Below are 20,927 nucleotides of genomic sequence, written 5' to 3'. Positions count from 1 at the left end.
CAGTGTTTATCTTTTATATTCTGCTGCTGATGTGTGTTAATATTACTGAATGTTCAGTGCTGGATGATCAGAGTGTTTATTCTGTGGCTGATATGCCTTGGTGGTCTGGATAATCTGACTTGAGGTTATGTAGTATGTTGGAAGGATAAAGTGTTGAGTTTGTTTATGTATTTTTTGTTCTGTTGCTAGATGAGCAGAATGTTGAGTTGAGTTTTGTTGCTGGATGAGCAGAATGTTGAGATTTTTGTTGCTGAAATGTTGTCTGTTGCTGGGTGAGCAGAATGTTGAGATTTGTTGCTGAAATATTGTCAGTTGCTAGATGAGGAGAATGTTGAGTTTTGTTGCTGAAATGTTGACAGAATGCTGATAAAATTGATATTGAAATGACTATTGTTACATGTTTCTGGTGTGTCTATGACTGAAGAAAGTTATTTCTGCTGTGTGTATGACTGAAGAAAAAAAAAAAAAAAAGGTTGAAATTGTGCAGCTTATTTCTAGTGTGTGTATGACTGAAGAAAGTTTTTCTGGTGTGTGTATGACTGAAGAAAGTTTTCTTTGCTGGAGCATCCATTGACCGTGTGGTTTATGGGAGAATATTGAACACAAGAATGAGAAGCTATGTGACAAGTGTCTGGGACACTTTAGTTTAAGGGGGAATATTAGGAATAAAAAAGCAAGAAGGGTGTTTTCTATAAAGTTTGTAAGTATCCTTGGGGTGTGTTTTGTAAAGATTGTAAGTAGTAAAAAACGGTGCGTTTTTGTAAGTGTTCCAGTCTCTATATAAGAGGCTGTTACTGTTCGTTACAGTTCAGTTTTTTAGTTGTAACAAAAACACGATTGTTAAAAAAGATTAAGTCACACTTTTCATTCCTTTCTTTAGCTACAGCTCACGCTTAGCCCTCTTTTCCATTTTCTTCTGATTTTCGTTCACTTCCTCTCAAATTAGTTCAAGAATCTTCAATCCAAGAAGACTATATTTACATAGTAATTCAACTATGTTTTGAAATTTTACCAAAGAAAAGGCTCATGTATGCAGGCATTAATCACCCTAAATGGCTTAAGATCAATCTCAAATTGCGACTTCGATTTCATATAAAGTAATTTGCTTCCCAGATAAGCAAAAGTTCATAGAGCAAACCGTTAATGGTTCAAATGTTCTAGGTTTCTTACTCTTGACAAAAAAATTATAGCATCCCAATTAAACATAATTAAGAACAACTACCAGCCAGAAACATTAAAATATTAAATTTTATATTAGTCCGGCACTAACCTGAGCATCAGCCCCTGAAGACACCAGTGCATTTAAAGTGTGGGAAAAGGCAAGCCCTGTGATTCGATTTTGGTGACCCTTAAGTTTGAGTTTGACCTGCCAACAACATCCAACATTAGTTATGCTTCCTCATTATATGTCACGCAATAAGCTTTAGATAATCAAGAGAGCTATTGATTAGATTATTAAGATAGCTACACTTGAGCTTTGACAATTTTTGAGCAGGTTTTTTCTATTGTGATGGACTACTTTTGTTGCATCTGTGTTTGTTCAGGAAGATGATATGTTTCATTTAAGAAAAAAAAATGATTTTAGTAGTTCTTATGGAATTATACTAACCATCAATTCCTTAAAACAAGATGGTAACAATAAGACTTTCCCTCTAATGAACTGAGCTAAGAAGCATAAATCAGACTGTATGTTATAGGTAATGATTCAGCCAAACCAGAATAAAATTTACATTAACAATCTCAAAATATCATTGTAATCAACCATAAATTAACACTAGCAATAAATGGAGCAAAAGTCAATTGAACAATATCCTTTGACCAGGTATACATAAAACTAGCTTCAGAAATTAAGTATAGAAAACGACAGATCAAATGAGAAACTTCACCTCATCAACTCTGACATTGTATATCTGAATGGTAGAATCCTCCATCCCAATGGCAATAATATAATTATCTTGAGGATGGAATGCCAAATAGGTAGCTGCCGACGGTGGGGGCATAAACATTGTCATGACCTGAGACACAATAAGCAATCTTATTCAGTCATGTGGACTCTCAAAATATTGCAAAAGCATTATCTCAAGCAAATACTGTAGAACATGTATGAAATACAGAGTTCAAATTTGGATAGGTGCAATAACTAACCTTGAATGTCACCATGTTGAACAAGGAAACCTTTCCACCAAGGCAGACATAACGTAAGAATCATTTTTGGATAAAGCAATGCATGCAGCAGACTCTTCAGCTGGTTTACCATCATTTATGTTATTGGTCATAAGTGTTCCACTAGGAGGTTGCCACAACGGGCGCTACGTATGCAGTAGCCTGACGAGTTTGCAACAGACATTAGGAAGGTCAAAATATAAAAACAAAAGAAATTTGCAAATGGAAAGTAATAAACCTTCCCCGAGGGATTCCTTTCACAAAGCTGCCATTTCCACAGGTTGTGAATAGCGCCGGCGATAAGGGCAAATAGAGCTAGACCAGAGTTGGTGTATATCAACCGAACAACCTGAATTTTTCTTTTCTTATTTACTTAAATCCAACAATAAACATCTGCAACAAAATAGAAAAAACATTTATATTTTTTCCCAGGCCTAAATGCAGGAAAAATTACCAATGTATTTCACATCATTTATGCTTAATGTTTGATTTGGCTATTTATACATTGATTGGTATTAAGCTTTTGGGATGAACTTGACATTACCAATGATTTGCATAGCTTTATAATAGTAAAATACTCGTATACGAGCACAGGCACAAAAAGGGCAGTAATAATTACAAAGAAAATTCCCAGCACCATAGAAGCAGAGGTGATTCTTCCTAACTGAAATAACATGCAAATACTTGAATTCTTTACCACCTACCTTGCTTGGTGCTATAGAATCAGGTAAATGCAGAGCTTTTATTTGTTATGGATCTGAAACATTAGGAACTTTCTCTTAACCTTGTCTCCATCATCCGCAATACGTGGTTTAACATCAACAAGTCTACTGCTGTTCATAGGACCCTGCAGTGGGACTCAGTATAAATTTGTGGACCAAGGTAAGCACCAACAACTTCATGGTATAAGAAATGCTAAACTTACATGACTGTTGATAGATCCAGCCGGAGGAATTCTATCTGGCCATTCCAGAGTCAGAGCCATGGCACCAGAAACATTTCCCACTGCACCGAGAGCATTCACAATCAATGGCTGCCAAAAAAGACAGTAGCACATATGACACTGACAGAACAAAAAGTCAAATAATAGGCTTATAGGAAAATGTATCCTAAAGGTCTTCATTCTTTAAGCTTACAAAAGGTTAAATTCACAAGATTCTAGAGACTATTATGGGATGCAGTCATAAGAATTTCAAGACTCAAGACTGTCATTTTATCTCAGTCATGAACCAACCGAACCTAAACATTAAAGAGCTGATGTTTATAAATTTATCTTTCCATGCGTTGTTCTTTCTATATAAATTATTTTTTTAAACAAGTTCAAACAATGGCCTGAGAAGAGGATTATGATTTGTAGGTAACTTCTTAATGGATCACAAATATTGTTTGAATATACAAGAAAAGTAACACATCAACAAGCATGCATAAAACTACCTTAGAGTTGATGGGTTCAGAAGGGGCCCAATTTTTGTCAGTAGCCCTGCTATCTAACATTCTTATCAATCACAAACCATCACTGTTGGCTAAAATTTTGATACCACTGACACTCATTGTAACTGCAAACAGAGATCCTTCCTTATTGAATCTCAGTCTAGGACTTGCCTACAAAGAATAGAATTGAATGAACAACTGCTACGTATCTACTGTTAAATACTATTGGTGTACAAGTAAACAGTACAACTACAAACTGGCAATCCACCATCCGCATCAACAGCCATCAACATATTTGTATGGTCCATATCCAAGAATTTAATTTGAAATCTATCAGCAGCAGCCAAGAACTAATTCCGTGTTGTATCAAACTAAAAAACACCTAAAAAGCGCTTTCTGAAACCAGAATATGTCCTTTTGATAGTTCCTTCACTCTCATTCCACTGAGATTCGCCTTCTTTACTTGTCCACATGAGAAGAGCCTGCAACAAAAAATATTTAAGTCTTATTCCATTTAGATGATGTAAGGACGGTTACAAAAAAATGCCACATCAAAGGCAGAGAAGTGCCTAAAAAATCCAGCAACAAAGGATCCTAGGTGACTAAATGATAAAAATCCTTTGTAAAACAAGATATAATCAGAAACTTCAATGAGTCATTATATAAAGTATCATGTGCACAAACAATATTAAAAATCACAAAATTATATTGCAAGTGTCTATCTTAAAATTAACCAAGCTTTACCTGGTTTTATCTACACTATATGCCATCATGGTGCAGCAGTGTCCAGGAGCGTCATAGTCCACTCTAGATCTCAAGCAATCATATAGCCAAGCTTTTACTTTCCATCAATGGCAGTAGAGAAAACAAACTGCACATTTCAAGATAGGAAGATAAATTATATGAGATTCAAAGTGATGGTAGCCATCTTACTCCTATCAGCTAGTTAGCATATAGAAAAAGTGATGGTAGCAATCTTTGTGGTGAGGGCAGACCGAATACACAGGAGCTTCATGGCCTTCAAACATATACTGCCCGCACCCAGCTACAGCATCCCATACCTATCACACAAGAAACGTACTTTAAGAATCCCAACAAGTCAAACACATTAATAGGGAGAAAGTTACAGCGAGGATATATCAATTATGTTTTCCTTAGAGAAGCAGGTCACACCCTTTTAAGATGATACCTTAATAGTCTTATCATCTCCACACGTAACTATAAACAGTTGCTTGTTGGAATGAGCAAACGCAATGTCATTAACTCCAGCAACATGGACATTGATCTGAAAAACAGAGACAAGTGATTAATAAACTGTACCTAGCCATTTTTAAGGAAGAACTGATATTTAGGATACAGAAGTTAACTCTAAGTGTCGTCTTAGTTCTCCAATTGGATTGTAAGTATATATCTAAACTATATGTTTCGAAAATGCAACACCTAGACAAAGCACAATTTGATTAAGAGAAAAGATAAATATAATGAACTAGGGATATGATTCATATTCACAAGCATAGAATGCATATACATACCAAGCATAAGTCCATCTTGCCCCCAAACCCACTGATTCACAGATATTACAGCATCATTCAACAAAGCCTCTGGTAGTACAAGTTAATTAATAAAGAGACAAGAATCAGTCCATGTTTAAATTCCTAAATTGTTGTCCATGGTTAATATAAAAGTGTTTGCCAGTCAAGCCAGCAAGTATACTAAATCCAATGTTCATAAGTATTAGGTGAATACATTAGTATGAGTTAGTACCCACTATTATTAAATTCATCGTCAAAATTAAACTGATAAAGAATGAAGATTTTATGCATTGTACTCTTAGGAAGTTAAGATGGTGAATACCTGCAATGGCATTGAAGCAGCTAATATATCCCAAACCTTGAAAAATTTATGTGTCAGCCTTTCCCGGGATCCCACCTCTCAAAGGCTAATGTCACCAACAATTATCCCCACTGCAGACCGAAGAACAGAAATTTCAATCAATAATAAATACTCTCTGGAAAAAATTTTATAAATTTTTTAGTGACCAGACATTAAACAGTGGTTTTTTTCTAATTTTTTACCAAGAAGAATAGCTTGCTGTTGTGGATGGAAGTCCATGCTGATGACATTAGATCCTTGATTTATGGTTTGCACAAAGGCTTTAGCAAGGTCATCTTGAGAATATACATTGGAAGTAATGTCTAACACAGCAAAAGACACTACGAAGACCAAAGGAGAGAAAGGAACAAGAGAATTGTTACAACTAGCTGATATAAAGGCCGTTAGATTAAAGGCCATTTAGAAATTCATAGCAGCTATCAAGCTTGAAAAAACAACAGATTATCTCTCTCATCCCCACATCACGATTGGCCAGTGCAGATACGCTTATCAAATGCTCTGAATCAGCTGATGATAATCCTCCCAGTCATACCTATCGGCGTCCTTGGATGTTTCAAGAATGCAGCTGTAGACATCCCAATGAAAATAAATAATAAAAGATTAGAGTAATTCAACCAAACATATTAAGCCTAAAGAGGGAAAAAAGCAATGCAAGCTACACAATTACAACATCCTTACCAGCACTAGAAACTGCACAGACCGGGGAGGCCTGCTGCCACAGCAAGGTGAGGAAGGAGAGACGATTGTTTGACATCCAACCAGCTACACACCAGGAGATGGGAAACAACAGTCTGAAATCGCTGCACAGTGAGAACATTACAATTATTATTTGAGTATGCACCAATGTTTTATATGGTAGATAGATGCAAAATACTCACACCATAGCACCAATAGGCAGAAATGCACACGCCTAAGAATTGGTCCCACAAGGGGTTGTTTGTAGAGAGGATGCTCCGTAGCCTTGGTTGCAAGAATGATCTGAAGAGTGAGTGTCTTAATATCAGGGTTGGACGAGATTCTTGCAAAGTTGATGCTGCCAATTTAAACTGAAAAAAAATTTAAAAAGAATGAGTTCTAGAAAATAATCGCAAACCCAAAGTAGAAATCAACTAATATAAAATATACCAATACACATAGATATTTTAAAATGCATTCCTAGGTTTTATTTTCCAGAAACCTCGCTTCAGCACACTGACACAAAAAATTTACTGATATGAAAAGATTAAAGAATAACCTCTGGTTTATTGATGTCCTCAGTTGTGAACTTTTGAATGCTAAGTAAACGTGAGCTTGTCACGAAACAGGGGGTTTGATTCAATTAGCTTTTTAAGTTCTACAAGAATAATATTACAAGCCGATTTTGTGTCTCCATACTTGGAAAGTTGCTCATTTTGCCTGATCACAAAGTGCCAACAGAAAAAATCAACTAAAAATTTTCATTGCATACCATACCAATTGAAAAAAAATGGTGGAGTAGTCACCTAAAGTTATCAAGAGTAAGAAGCCGGGTAATCTCCTTGAAAAGTTCTTCATTGAAGGATGCAAATACCTTGAGGTCCTAGACAAGAACCTCAGCAGCCTTTGCTTGATCCTGCCTGATAACATTAAGGGAAAAAATGGAACATTATTATGCACATATGGGTTAAAACTCTACATATGTAAACAAAACTACTTCCCTCTTAATGAATGGGAATACCATTAATTTTTAATACGTCCTGATGATCACTTCAATCTGTTTAGGATATCGGCAAAATGAATCAGAAGTATATTACTTTCCTTTTAAATATACTCTTCAAACCATATAGCTAATAAATTGCTTTGGGTAAACAATTCCTAGGGCTGTAGAGTAAACAAAATCTTACAAAAGGCTCCATGAACATTCATCTTCTACATATTAAAATATAGAGAATAAACCAGTATAGGAAAGGTCATTGAAGGATTAGCTTGATCATTTGATGTGCCCAAAGGAAAATATTTCAGCACAATACCAGGTTATGGGAGGTGGTGACATCATCTGAGGCCAAGATCTGGCTTGAAAATGTGTGGCCATGCCGCACGGCTGAGGCAAAGATCCGACCAAATTGCGCAGCTCAAGCGAAGATTCGGCCGGACCTTGAGTAGCCAAGCCGTTGAACGCTTTGCCGCCCCCAAATAAAGCCTTCGTAGTTCGTAGGCAGATAATGTATAGTTTATTTGTTTTACACTAACTTTAGAATAAAATAAATTAATAAATATTAAGAAAATATTTTTAATAATCTTTTTTTTAAGAAAATATGAAAGAGAAATGCTATATATATTCTTTAGAATTATATTTAAAAAGAAATCACAACTCATCTAATTTACCACGAGACTTTGCTGTATGTTGTTGAACCAACTAAAACTCTTGATCTTCTCTTGGGAATCTTTCACAAAACTCAGAACAATCTGTAATCATAAAGAATAATATATTAATAATAAAAGCTAAAACGGTAGAGAATGTTATTTTCAGACTCTAAATTGATTATAATTTATCAATTAAACAAGAAAATAATAATAGCATTTGTGAAAGAGAAATGCCATAATTGCATTAGTCAGCTTATTATATATATTCTTTTGATTTATGTTTAAAAAGAAATGCCAACTCATCTAATACCATACACTTACCATATGATTGTTGTGTGTTGATGAATATTAGTTTCCTATCTAACTAAAACCCCCAATCTCCTTCGAATCCTTTACAGAAATCTGAACAATCTATAATCATAAAGAACAACAAATTAATATTAAAAGCAAAAACGGTGTAGAATGTTATTTTAAGCTCTAAATTGATCATAATTTATCAATTAAACAAGAAAATGAGAAATTTCTTCAACAACTACTTCAATATATATACTTCAAAAACGTGTATAAATTAACTTTAAGGAAACATAAATAGTAATATTGTAGCTTCTCTATATAGACTTGATAGTCTATAATTGATTCGCTTAAAGGATTTTAATTAAAGACAAAATCAATAATAAAGATCATTGAGTATTGACTAGTATTAATTCAATGAAGGAAAACGAAGAAGTCTACGGAAAAAGTATATTGTTAAGTAAATGAATACTTACCATTTTGTAATTGTTGTATGATTGTATCAATGTCACTCTCCGAACAATATTTATAGTTCAACATCTCTAACCTTGGTATGCTTAAGCCTCCTTCAGAGAAAGTCTTCATCTTGGAGCATTTACTCACATTTAAGTTTTCCAAATTTGGGAATTTTAAAGTGTAATTCCCAAAACAAAAACATGTGAGACTTTCTAAATTATAAAAGTACAACCCCTTCAATTTCTCAAAAACAACTTCATCTTTCTCTATATCTCCCTCGTTTGCTACTACTTCCATGATCATTTTACAATTAGTTATAGTCAACTTTTCTAGTAGCACCAGACTTTTGGCTGTTGAGGATGACATTAAGTTTTGCATTCCATTGCAATCCCTTACACTCAAAGTCCTCAGATTTTCGAAAGATGCTAAAGATGGCAATAAAGTAGTCAATTTGTGACAATATTCCACCTCCAGACTATCAAGATTTTGAAGAATTGAGTTCAAACGAGAGTCTTGTTTCCAAATGCACTTCAAATTAAAAAGTCCTTGCAATTTTAGAACTCCTAATTTTGTGAGTGCTCCGACATGTTCCTTATCCTCTTCAAATGAGAATACCTTTTCATATGAACTCACTTTTAGTGTGAGATTTTCAAGACTATTAAATTTGTGAAAGATTTGAATTGGAATGCTTGCATATGCATCATTAATCAATTGAAGAGTTTTTACTTGACCAAAGCTCTCTTGAAATTCTCCTTCCCAAATCGACATGATGTCCCTTCCACTTAATGTCAATTTCTCCAAATTGGAGTCAACCTAAAAAAAATCATGTCAATCAAATTAAAATTAATATTTCCGCTTAAAAACATATAAAAATTAAGCAAGAAAAAGATGTTCATTTAACCTTTATTTTTTTTCTCCTTACAATTACCATGTAATTAGTCCAATTACTTTATCGGGCCACCTATAACCCTTGAATCAGAATAAAAAAAGTTAACCTGAGGGTTGAAATTGATACCTCTAATTAATGTTGATTTGTAAAATATGATAGTTAAAAATAAGAAAATGACACATGGAATTAGCCCAGCAACTAGAACAAATTGACTTTTTGATGAGCCTTATGCTAGGATAAGCCTAGTATTGCATAACACTAGATTAAAGCTTCCAATGCTGCAAGGAAATATGTGAATCTTATTCTAACGCAAAATTTGCATTACAATACTTATACACAAACTGACTTTAAAAAAACAGTTTATTATAATTAACGCTAAAAACATAAGATTATTATAAAATAAATATTTAAACTAATGAACTGAATACATGTACCTCTTCTTTGTGTACTTGTTGAATGATTCTATTAAGGTCATTCCCCCCTTTCTTTATTTTTGTTGTCTTACTCCAACTCACATAATTGACTTTGTGTAACTTTGGTGTGCTTGAGATTCCTTGAGAGAAAGTCTTCATATTAGGACAAAACTCTATAATTAACTCTTCCAAAGATGGGAAATTGAAAGAGTAATTCCCAGAGCAAAAACATATGAGACTTTTTAAACTTCCAAGTGACAACTTTTTCAAATTATCAAAAACAATTTCAGTACTCATTGTTGTATCTCCTTCTCCCTCATTTTCTACTATTTCAATCAACAGTCCACAATTCTTTATGCTCATTTCTCTCAGTTGCACCAAATTTCTAGCTGTTGAAGGTGTTATTAACTTCATAAACCCATTGCAATAGTCAACTCTTATAACTTCAAGATTCTGGAAAAAAGCTGAGGATGGCACTAGACTCATATATTTGCTACAACTCTGTAAATCTAGAACTTCAAGATTTGGAAGACTTGGAAAGAATAGTTCTTTGTATTGATCACAACAAAATAGTTTGAGCTCTTTGAGTTTTTCAAATCTTTGAAGGACCCCAAGTGGAATATTTGTTGAGTTATCATATGAGATATGAAGAGCTTTAGATTGACTCCACCATCTAATCCCTTTCCCACCGTTCCTTAATTCAAATACCTCCAAATCTTGATTGATCTACAAGATCCATCGAAAACAAAATCCAATTAGCTTTTCAATTATATACTTAAAACAAAAGTTTAGTTATTGGCTCAAAAGTCATAGGCCAAACCTAATCAAATTTTGACAAATCAACTACAGTCTATTTTAAAACTAGTAAATTATATTTTATTAATATTTAAAATCAATATTAAAAATTGCATTCAAAAACTATTTTTGTAAACTACAGATTAAACATACTTTTTTGTTTTTGTTTAAAATAGAAAATAGAAACATGCTTTTCAAATGAATTTTATTTTTATTCAAATGAATTTAGATTATTCTTCAAAGGGCTACCATGAATCAAATTTGTGAGCAAATGTTTCATTTATGTGATTTTACCAATTACACTCCTTGAAACCAAAAAGCTACTTAGCCGCCACTAACTTGGAAAACTACAGTATACATCTCCTCCTATTGTCTATTAAATTATTTGAATTTAAGCTACAATCTAATGGAAACGGCTACAGATGCAGACCATAGCCACAAATAGCATGGCTGTGGCGCAACCTTAGATTGTAGACAGGATTGATGGCTATGACTTCAACCCAATATTGCAAACTGTGATCTAATGGTTGTAGGCACCACTACAACCATTTTCAATTTTTTTTTTCACATTTTCTTAATTATTTTAAGAATAATTTATAATGTTATTTTATTTTTTTTAAAAGTTATAGAAATTACATTAATATGAATTTCTTAAAAAGTTTTTTTTTTTTCCCAAAATTTCTATTATTTGAATTTTCAAATTTAGTATTTAATGGTTACAACTTTAAAAATATAATTTCAGATTTTGTAAATCTTTTTTTTCTTTATATTTTCTAATTTTATCTTCTATTTTAGAAATATTCTTGTTTAATCTTTCCTCTTGGTGTAAAATGTCAATTTTATCCTCCTTGACTATAAGTTGGACTTTGGACATTTACTTATTTATTTATTAAAGGTTCTAATGCAATTAATTAAAAAATGTGGCCTATAACATTATCAAATAGATGTGATAATTGAAAAGAAATCGGTACATAATTTATTGATAGTTACCTTAATATAATTTGATTCAAAATTTAATTTATTTATTACTCTTGGCCACCACCAAATCATTTTAAAATAATTTTGAATTTATGATCCCGTTTAGGAGGCTTTCAAGTTGCAAACTTTTTGTAAATAATTTCTTCAATAATAAAGTGAATCACCTGATAAACTAATTTCTAGTAAAAATAAAATTTCGCTGTTGATTTCTAGAATTATATTGGATGATTTATTTATTTTTTTAAATCTAGTACGTAAATGAGTTTAAATGATAAGGTCCTAAAGCAAAATTGTTCAAATTAAATAACCATTAATTTTTCTAAATTTTCTTTCCAAGGAAAAATAGAGATGTTAAGAATTCCATAATTAAAGTTTTTGAAATAAATATAATATATATGAAGTAAGTTAATTTTCTTTTTCTTCAATAAAGAATGGAATAAAAGATTCGTACCTTATCGTCCAAGAAGTGAGATTTTGGCTCGGAAATATGAAGTTCACCCTCCTCACCATTTTCTTGGAAGCTCATATGTTTTGAAGTGAACTTCTCACAATCTATCACCACCAACTGTTTTAACATTGGCCATTTAGAAGTATGTATTCCAAGATAGAAAGTTGTAAGTTCTGGTAGATTTTGAAGCTTCAACAAGGTTATATTCGGAAAGACAAAATTGACAACTGCATTTGCTCCCTCCTCTTTTGCAACAATCTCCTCTAAAACTTTACAATCTTCAATCTTTAGTTCTTGGAGTTGGTGGAGGCTTTTGGCTATGGAAGACGGAAATGCATATTTTATGTTTCCACAATTCCGCAAGAACAAGTGTGTCAAATTTTGATAAAAGAAATTTGGATGTTGGTTGTAGCAAATCTCTGTAGAATTGACATCTTTGAATGCCTTATACTTCAAATTAAGGGAAATATCCTGCAGTAAAAGTTAATAGTTGTTTCAATATAAAAGTAATAAAAAAATAATAATTATTGCTTCTAATGGATAAGAAAAATGTGTCTTTTTGTAACTCTTAATAATTTTTGAAAGGCCTAGCCCCAAAGTAAACAAATACTAATATAAAGTCACATTAGTTTTTAGTGTTATGAACTTGTATTGATAAACTAACAAAACTTGCTTCACCCAACTATTATTGGCAATCTTCTAGCTAAAACATAATATTATTAAAATATATAAAAAAAAAGGCAAAAATAAGTAAATATTCAAACTAATTACTTGAATACATACCTGTTTTTCTTTTCTGTATGCTCCTTGTATGGTTTTATTAAGATCATTCCCCTCATTCTCTACTTCAATTTTCTCCCACTCACCTTTAGTCTCATTGTGATAATTGACCTCGTATAACTTTGGTGTGCTTAAGATTCCTTGAGTGAAAGTCTTCATATTGGGGCATTCGCTTATAATTAACTCTTCCAAAGATGAAAAATTGAAAGAATAATTCCCAGAACAGAAGCATATGAGACTTTTTAAGTCTTCAAGTGACAACTTCTTCAAATTATCAAAAACAATTTCAGTACTTGTTGTTGCATCTCCCTCATTTTCTACTATTTCTATCACCATTTCACATCCCTCTACGCTCAATTCTCTCAACTGCACCAAGCTTCTAGCCGTTGAAGGTGTCATTAACTTCATCAACTCTCTACACCAACTTACATTCAGAACTCTAAGATTCTGGAAAGAAGCTAAGGATGGTCTTAGATTGATCTGCATATGTTTCTCATCCTTTCCACATGAGAACATTTCTTCGTATCTACAAGAAGTTAGTTCAAGCACTTCCAGATTTTCAAATCTCTGAAGGAGCCCAAGTGGAATATTTGCTGACTCATCATATTCGATCTTAAGAGTTTTAAATCGACACCACCATATAATCTGTCTCAACTTATTCTTTAAATACAAATCCTCCAAATTAGAGTTGATCTACAAATCCATTGAAACAAAAATCTAATTAGCTTTTTAATCATTATTCGAATAATGTAAAAATTTGTAGCTTCTGAACAATACCCACTTTTATTATAAATGAAGATTCTTGGATCTTCAAATAGTAACAAATTAAATGATTGGTGAGAGAGAAGAATATGAAAGGTGTTAAATCTCTTTTGAAGGAAAATCTTAAAAAGTTAATTAATTTTATAATGTCGCAGTCACAGTCACCCCATGGTTTTTGTGAATCTCCTTGACATTATATCATTTTAAAGATTTGCTTCTTCTCTTATGTTTGTTGGATTCTTTTAGATTTTGGGCTTGTTAATTGGGCCAAAGCCCATTTTGTTCCCTCCATACTCAATCACCTTCCACTATCCTTGTTTCTTCGTTACTGTTTCTGTTACGCTTTCCAAGTTTTTCTTTATATTTTAAATATGAAACCATTGAAATTGGTTTAAATTAAATGTGAGAAGGACAAAGGGTAATTGCATATGATTCTTTAATTTACTAGTCAAATTAATTTCATAAAAGACACTACTATCCTATGAAAACTAAACATGTTCTAAACAAACTTGTCTTTTTCTAGCGTGTATAGAAAAAAGGAGTCCATTTTTTTCATTCTCCCTACTATTATATGGGTGTTTATGGCTTGTAATTTTCTCTCTCTTAAATTTAATGGTAACTAACGTAATTTTGTTCTTTTTAAACTGATTTTTTGCTCTTCATGTTAAATAATTTTGAATTTGTGATCTGGTTTCCAACCATAAGAAGGATCACTTGTTAGCTGGGACATTTTTAGTATAAATAAAGAGACTGTTATCAATTGAGGGATAATGTTTTAAGAAACTATAAAAAAAAGAAGACAAGTTCAAAAATAGTTTAAAAAGGGATAAAATGTTATTAGAGATAGTTAGATTTAACATTTTATAAGGGTATAATTCTATACAACTTTAAAATATTTTTAGTTGAAAAGTAGATTTGTATAAAATAATAATAATTAAAAGATTTATTATTTTCATAATAATTAAAAAAAAAAGGTAAATTAAGCAGGGGCCTTGGCCAGCCGCGCACCACTTGCAAGGCCAGCCATGTTGTGAAAGGGGGGATTTGGCAGCTGCAAATTGTGAGTAGAATGACTTTGGTTTTGGGGAAGTATCAATTGATAATATCTATATCTTCTCCAATACAAACTTAAAATAATAATAACTAAAGGTTCTCTTCCAACTGATAATATCTTAAAATAAAATCATAGTGATAATTTCTAGAAAATTTTTTGATAATTTATAGAATTATATTGGATGATTTAAACATAGTACTCTAATGAGTTTATTTGACAAGATTCCAGTAACAAAATTGTCCAAATCCAACTAACCATTAAGTTTTATTTCTTTTTTCTTTTCAAAATTTTTGTTAAAAAAAAGAGAGATGTTAAAAATCACATTATTCAATTCTAATTTATGTAATATATATAATGAAGGTTTTTTTTCTTTTTCAATAAAGAAGTAAACAAAAGACTCGTACCTTATGCTCCAAGCAGAGGGATTTTGGCTCTAAAATATGACGTGAATTTTCTTGGGAGCTTAGATATTTTGTAGTGAATTTTTCACATTGCTTGATCATCAATGTTTTTAACATCGACAATTCCAAAGTATGTATTCTAGGATAGAAAGCTGTAAGTTTTGGTAAATACTGAAGCCTCAAATAGGTAACCTGCGAAAAGGCAAAATTAACAGCAGCTTTTGCTCCTTCTTCTTCCGCAACAATCTCCTCTAAAACCTCACAATCCATTATCTCAAGACGTTGTAGAGTCTGGAGGCTTTTAGCAATGGAAGATGGAAACACATATTTTATTTTTCCACAACTCTTCAACATAAAGCGTGTCAAATTCTGATAAGAGGAAGACATAAGTGTTGGAAATTTGCTATCCCAAATCTTTCCAGAACTAATGTTGCTCAATTCCAAGCCCATCAAATCGGTGAAAATAACCTGCAATCGAAGTTAATTGCTATTTCAATATTTACCAACTCATATGGATAAATTCTTATGGATTTATTGATGACATGCCATTAATATGTACGATGTGTTTTTCTATCTCTAATAATGTCCATCATGGAATCAAGCATGAATTAATGAAATCAATTTGACAGAAATTGCGTCATATAGAGATTGAAAGAGAAATATTTACTAGTGAAATTTAACTGAAAATGTAAATTACCAGAAAAAAGGGAAAAAAAAAAAAAAGAAGAATAAATAATCAATACCACAACTACGGGTTACGAAATGAGAAAAAGCATACAAGAAAATAAGAATATATATAATAGACAAGTACAAGAGGTTATAGTCAATCAAACCTTTTCATCAAAGAGGGGCGTGAGAGCGACAAACTCATTAAAATTATTCTCAACATCTGAAAATTCGGCTAAGAATAAGAGTTTAACATTTTTGAATCCTCGTAATTCTTCTAAGGAGATGGTAGAATTAAGTTTCAATTTTAACATCCTCAAATCCTCATCTTCATTATATCTTATATATTCGGATGGCCAAACTCCTATTGATATTTTGTACCTTTTAAGCTCTTTGGAAAAGAAGTCTTTAGGCAACATCTTGTTATCTTTAATATCTAATTCTAAACTGGCCAGTTGAGACAAGAGCTTCAATTCCTTGAGTACTTCAACCTTCCATTGAATAAAGCATCCCTTCATATACAATTCTTCCAATTGCAATAATTTTGATATCACATTTGGTGCAATAATTTTCAAGTTCCGACAATTACTTAAATCAAACAACTTTAGTTGAGTCAATTGACCTATTTCTGCAGGCAATTCCCTTATAGATGAATTTGACAAGCTAAGAACTTTTAGCTTCTTTAGCTTTCCGATAATAGCAACATCTTCAATTTTGCTATCAATTAAACACAAAGTTCGAAGGTTTATCAGAAGATCAAGTGACAACGGCAACAACAATTGTTGCATTCCAATTAAATTTAAAACTTTGAGATTTGGCATCACTGTGAAAAAGTCCTCAGGGATTTCGAAAGAAGAATTAGAACCCCACATATTGGTCATATAGAAATATTCAAGATCTGGACAATCCAGATCTTCATGCCACAACTCACTAATAACAGTACTACTATAAGTTAAGGAGATTTTTGTGCATTTCTTGAGTTTATCTTTATCCTTCCATTCCCTTTCAACATCATTTCTCCTTGTAAATACATGGTGGTCTGTATATGAAATTGTAACAGCAACAGCACGGACAACATCATGCATGGCAAATTGTTCGCTTGTGAAACCGTCAGTTAACAAACAAGAGTCTTTCAGTATGCGAACCAATGTATCTAACCTATCCCTTGCTTCTTCCATTTTCAGGTTAGCTCCTTCAAGTATATCCAATCCCACAACATGTATGAAAAAGTTTGAAATGGAAGTATTATTTTCCATTAGACTAGAAATTAAAAATGTTTTCTTGAGCTCATCATCTCTTAAATATTTGTAACTCAAGGCGATCTTCATTTATTCCTTTTCCAGTAATCCTATGAAATTTGCTGGTGAAGGCGCTTTTAATTCTCGCAAGGCAACTTTCCAATTAGATGGACGACGCTTGTTCTTTAATGCTTTTGCTATAGTACAAATGACAATAGGCAAACCTCCACATTCCTTACATACATCTTGTGGCAAAGAATTCAATTCACGGGTTTGAATTACACCACCTGCACAGGAAGCTAGGATTATACTAATTAAATTGTCTCTTTACATGCTTTGGATTTAAAAACAAGAAAAGTTCCAAGTGTTGTTATTTTCCCTCTAGCTATCTTATTTGAATCTTTTCTAAATAAAACCTTAAAAAAATATTTGAAAATAAAAATAAACTGCACTTAATTCCAAATAGTACGCCTTTCCACTCTTCATCTCTAAAATTGTCTTATCAAGAGCTTTAAGACAATTTTTATAATAGGAGTTGCACTAAGCACTATAATTAACTAATGATATCTATTAAAACTAATTCAAAGATAAAGAATTAGTCTAAAACATATATCTTAATGAATATACTTTAAATTTCATCTTCATCATTTTAAAAAGAAGTGTAACAAATTTCAAAATAGAAGATTGAAGATGTAGAAATCGGAATAGAAATTAAGAGGATCTAAGGTGTGACAACATCTTAAAAGCAAAACAGTGCCATTTATTAGTACATGAAATTTGTATTTTCAAGTTTCAAAATTTACATTATTAAATTTATATTATGTACACTATTATATGGTTGTGTGATTATATAGAAAAAAATACGGTTGTTAGATTTAAAAAAAATAAAAAAGTAGATTAAATATAAATAAGTTGCACTTAAAAGATAAAACAAGATTTAATATTTGAAACTATCTTTCTAACCCTTTATATTTTATATAAAAGGGACAATTAAGTCTTTCCCTTTTGTGCAACGTTTTCAAGGGCAAATACGAGATTCCATTGTTATATCATTGTTAGGTGTCAAAAGCTATAATAACTAATTAACGTCAAGGTTTTTTTTTTTTTTTTTTTTGTTATTTAGAATATCACAAGGGGATTTTTATAATTTGCTTTAATCTTGGGGGATGACTAAAACCCAAAAATTAAATTATTGCAAAATAAAATATTAGAAAAATTAAAAAGATCCCGTAACCCACTTTCCTCGGCCAAACCCCACTTTCCACTCTTCATCTCTAAAATCATAGAAATGCATTTGTCTTATAAAGAGCTTTAAGACAATATTTATAGAAAAGAAAAATAAAGTGATGAGAAATGAGGAAATGTAAAATAAATAACCTTTTTCTTTTTCTTTCACTTTTTATGATTCTGGGTTTATAATTATATGATTGTGGCTATTAATGGTGGTGGTGGTGGGTGGCTATTAAAGGGGCAGTAATATGAAGACCATAATTGAAGCAACAACAAGAATGTTTAGTTTATAGATTAAATTCATGTTTTTACTATTTCCAAAGGGGTAATTTGATTTCATACGGGGGTTATTGATAATGAGCCAATCACGGAAGCGATATAACTTTATTAATTGTATTTATTTGTCTGTACTATAATGTTTCAAAATGTAGTGAGGAGGATTTGTCGATTTTAGTTGGTAATCACAATGTCGAGACGTCACACACGTACACATTGGCAGCATCACCGAGACTAATTGATTTAAGTGAAAGTCATTTCAAGTTTTCAAACTATACTTTCATTTTAACAAAATTAAATTACTTGAGAGGGGGTTTTACGGCACCTTTATTAATATATAATAGTTGTACCAACTCCGTAACCTTACTTGCTAAGTTAAACCAATGACCAGCCAATTAAATGGAGTGATCCTGTCAAATTCCTTGTATTTTTTTATCCAGCTACTTTAGTTAGTGAACTTTTGATGGGTTAAAGTGAAACATTTAATATTTTAACTAGTTTTGGTAGAGGACAACGGGCAAAAGCAAAGCATCCATTTGCTTTATTATTTTGAATAGGATTTACTGGACCAATGAATTAGGCTAAACCTCATGAACCAAAATGGATTTGCCTCGGGAAAAATAAGTACAGGTTTTGTTAGAGTTTTGTTAGAAAGATAAGGTCAAATCAAAGAAAAATAATATAGTCATCGACGGTAGTGCACCGAATTTGTACACTGAATAACGTGATAAAATCCTGACTGTTAATTAATTTTAACTTAATATTAATTAACAGTTAAGATTTTGTCACGTCATTCGATGCATAAATTCGGTGTACTACCGTCGGTGACTGTAGCATTACTCCAAATAAAATGAGACTAGCTTGTAATTAGAAAATAGCCCTATGTTAGAATTGTTTTGCATATGGAAATTAAACATAGAAATTTAATTAGAGAATAAATAAAACTAATGTCAAAGGAATTTTCCAAAAAAAAATAATTAAATTAAATTAAATTAAATTTCTTGTTTTTAATGAGAGGTTACAAAGATTAGTCAATTTTGCCCCTAGGCCAGCACTACTATTCTATCAATGGAGTAATTATAGAGATTTTGAAAATATTTCGTGTTATTACTACTTTTAACTTTTTGTTTATTCATGTCAAACCATAACACAAGTTTTATGTGTTATCAAATTAAAATGAGTTATAATAATTACCTGTCATTTTCTTGAATAGACTCCAAGCTTCTTCTTCATTTAAAATGCCCATCCCCAAATTTTTTGTAGAACCCATCTTCTCCAACACATCAACGTTTCTTGTTGTCATCAATATTTTATTTCTTCCACGATCAGCTCTAGAAGGAATTCCTACAATCTTCAAATCCAGCTCTCCCCAAATATTATCTACGATTAAAAGGATATTCCTCTTTTCCATTCTTGAATATAACTTGCTTGCTCTTTGACTCTCATCTTCCATTGCATATTCGAATTTGAGACCTAACTTGTTTGCAATTACTGTTTGAATTTTTTTTATATCAGGAGTTTCTGTTACCTGCAAGGTAGAAAACCACAAAATAACAAAATATAATAATAAAAAGAAAATCTTAAACAGAAAACTGTGTTTTTTTGTTAAAAAATAAAAAAGATATTCATCTATTAAAAAAATAACCTAATAACAAAGTAAACCTTAAAAGATAAACTAAGCTAAGATATATAAAATTATAAATAAAATAACAAAAAAAAAAGATTTCTTCATAAAAAATGAACTATTGAATACTTTTTTGTTGTAAATTATAAATAAACGTCCTTATATAGAAGACTCAAGTCTAATTAATTTCACTCAAATAAAATTAATGACATAAATTAAATACTAATAATTATCACTCTAAATAAATATCTTAATATAATAAAGTGAAACCCCTTAGTTTAAACATTACCTCAACAAAAACAATCTCATCGAAGAGCTTATCGTTGTCGGCTTTCCTACCAATTTCCTGCACAAGAGTGGTCTTGCCTAGACCACCCATCCCATAAACACCCATCATGTAGATTTCCTCATCTTGTAAAGCATCCCATACATTCTTCACAGTGGAGTTTCTTGATTCGAAAGCCAAATAATCTTCATTAGATCTAAGCCATATCTCCTTGTGAATAGTAGGGCGGGAAACTTTATCGAATCTTTCTTCTTGGTTGCAGGAGTGGAGCAATATATCCACCATTAATTCGGATGCCGCCTTCTATTTCGGTAGCGGGTCTCCCAGCAGTGCCAATTGACTTTGGTTTTCAATCAACTCCTCTGCTTTAATAATGATAGAGTCAACATCCTCTAGCCACTTGTTCACATCCTCTGTAATCTCTTCCACATTGTTTTTAGCCTCCGTAATCTTACACTGCACTTCAGTCTGCATTCTTCAGCTTCGAAACATCATCTCGGAGCTTGTCAAAGTTCTTCTCTAGCGGAATAG

At 32.0% G+C, this 20,927-nt stretch overlaps 3 protein-coding genes, 2 long non-coding RNA genes and 1 pseudogene across 8 annotated transcripts; all 6 read right to left on the bottom strand.

The window, feature by feature from the left end:
- Window positions 1-1,249: 1,249 nt before the first annotated feature.
- Window positions 1,250-4,021, bottom strand: LOC116144638 (annotated as a pseudogene).
- A 316-nt stretch (window positions 4,022-4,337) lies between these two features.
- LOC116144641 lies at window positions 4,338-4,880 on the bottom strand. The gene is made up of 3 exons (XR_004130286.1): window positions 4,784-4,880; window positions 4,590-4,655; window positions 4,338-4,465 (listed from the first exon to the last, which is right to left on the bottom strand). It is a non-coding gene; the product is annotated as an uncharacterized LOC116144641 (long non-coding RNA).
- A 58-nt stretch (window positions 4,881-4,938) lies between these two features.
- LOC116144642 lies at window positions 4,939-5,779 on the bottom strand. Its single transcript, XR_004130287.1, has 3 exons — window positions 5,670-5,779; window positions 5,449-5,558; window positions 4,939-5,195 (listed from the first exon to the last, which is right to left on the bottom strand). It is a non-coding gene; the product is annotated as an uncharacterized LOC116144642 (long non-coding RNA).
- A 923-nt stretch (window positions 5,780-6,702) lies between these two features.
- On the bottom strand, window positions 6,703-8,946 carry LOC116144639. Of its 4 annotated transcripts, none has more exons than XM_031430094.1 (6): window positions 8,577-8,946; window positions 8,131-8,220; window positions 7,831-7,911; window positions 7,476-7,645; window positions 6,969-7,078; window positions 6,704-6,882 (listed from the first exon to the last, which is right to left on the bottom strand). In XM_031430094.1, the coding sequence occupies exons 2-6, from the start codon at window positions 8,131-8,133 to the stop codon at window positions 6,821-6,823; spliced, it is 426 nt and encodes a 141-aa protein (XP_031285954.1). In that variant the 5' UTR covers window positions 8,134-8,220; window positions 8,577-8,946; the 3' UTR covers window positions 6,704-6,820. The 4 variants fall into 4 exon arrangements, 2 of the variants coding, with proteins under 2 accessions (XP_031285955.1, XP_031285954.1); XR_004130284.1 differs by having other exon boundaries at window positions 6,708-6,882; window positions 6,969-7,082; window positions 7,476-7,694; XM_031430095.1 differs by lacking the exon at window positions 8,131-8,220 and having other exon boundaries at window positions 6,703-6,882.
- Window positions 8,947-12,052: 3,106 nt separating this feature from the next.
- LOC116144628 lies at window positions 12,053-16,998 on the bottom strand. The gene is made up of 4 exons (XM_031430070.1): window positions 15,910-16,998; window positions 15,269-15,544; window positions 12,863-13,552; window positions 12,053-12,550 (listed from the first exon to the last, which is right to left on the bottom strand). The coding sequence occupies exons 1-4, from the start codon at window positions 16,996-16,998 to the stop codon at window positions 12,053-12,055; spliced, it is 2,553 nt and encodes an 850-aa protein (XP_031285930.1).
- Window positions 16,669-20,681, bottom strand: LOC116144627 (putative disease resistance protein At3g15700). The gene is made up of 3 exons (XM_031430069.1): window positions 20,400-20,681; window positions 19,681-20,014; window positions 16,669-17,267 (listed from the first exon to the last, which is right to left on the bottom strand). Exons 1-3 carry the CDS (start codon window positions 20,679-20,681, stop codon window positions 17,071-17,073), a joined length of 813 nt encoding a protein of 270 aa, XP_031285929.1. The 3' UTR covers window positions 16,669-17,070.
- Between the last annotated feature and the right edge of the window lie 246 nt (window positions 20,682-20,927).

The sequence above is a fragment of the Pistacia vera genome, unplaced genomic scaffold (genome assembly GCF_008641045.1).
Source record: "Pistacia vera cultivar Batoury unplaced genomic scaffold, PisVer_v2 Contig45, whole genome shotgun sequence".
NCBI lineage: Eukaryota > Viridiplantae > Streptophyta > Magnoliopsida > Sapindales > Anacardiaceae > Pistacia > Pistacia vera.
The sequence above is the reverse complement of the archived record's forward strand: the minus strand, read 5'-3'. Positions and strand labels throughout refer to the sequence as shown.

Coding starts and splice junctions, on each gene's coding strand:
- LOC116144627 (XM_031430069.1), bottom strand. CDS start 20,681: ATGGTGGATATATTGCTCCACTCCTGCAACCAAGAAGAAAGATTCGAT. Junction 20,015..20,399: donor ATGAGATTGTTTTTGTTGAG/GTAATGTTTAAA, acceptor TCTACCTTGCAG/GTAACAGAAACTCCTGATAT. Junction 17,268..19,680: donor TCTATTCAAGAAAATGACAG/GTAATTATTATA, acceptor CTTCCTGTGCAG/GTGGTGTAATTCAAACCCGT.
- LOC116144639 (XM_031430095.1), bottom strand. Junction 7,646..7,830: donor ACATACAGCAAAGTCTCGTG/GTAAATTAGATG, acceptor CGAACTACGAAG/GCTTTATTTGGGGGCGGCAA. Junction 6,883..6,968: donor CTTACTCTTGATAACTTTAG/GTGACTACTCCA, acceptor CTTTGTGATCAG/GCAAAATGAGCAACTTTCCA.
- LOC116144628 (XM_031430070.1), bottom strand. CDS start 16,998: ATGGAAAATAATACTTCCATTTCAAACTTTTTCATACATGTTGTGGGA. Junction 15,545..15,909: donor CGCCCCTCTTTGATGAAAAG/GTTTGATTGACT, acceptor CTTCGATTGCAG/GTTATTTTCACCGATTTGAT. Junction 12,551..12,862: donor CATACAGAAAAGAAAAACAG/GTATGTATTCAA, acceptor CTTTTACTGCAG/GATATTTCCCTTAATTTGAA.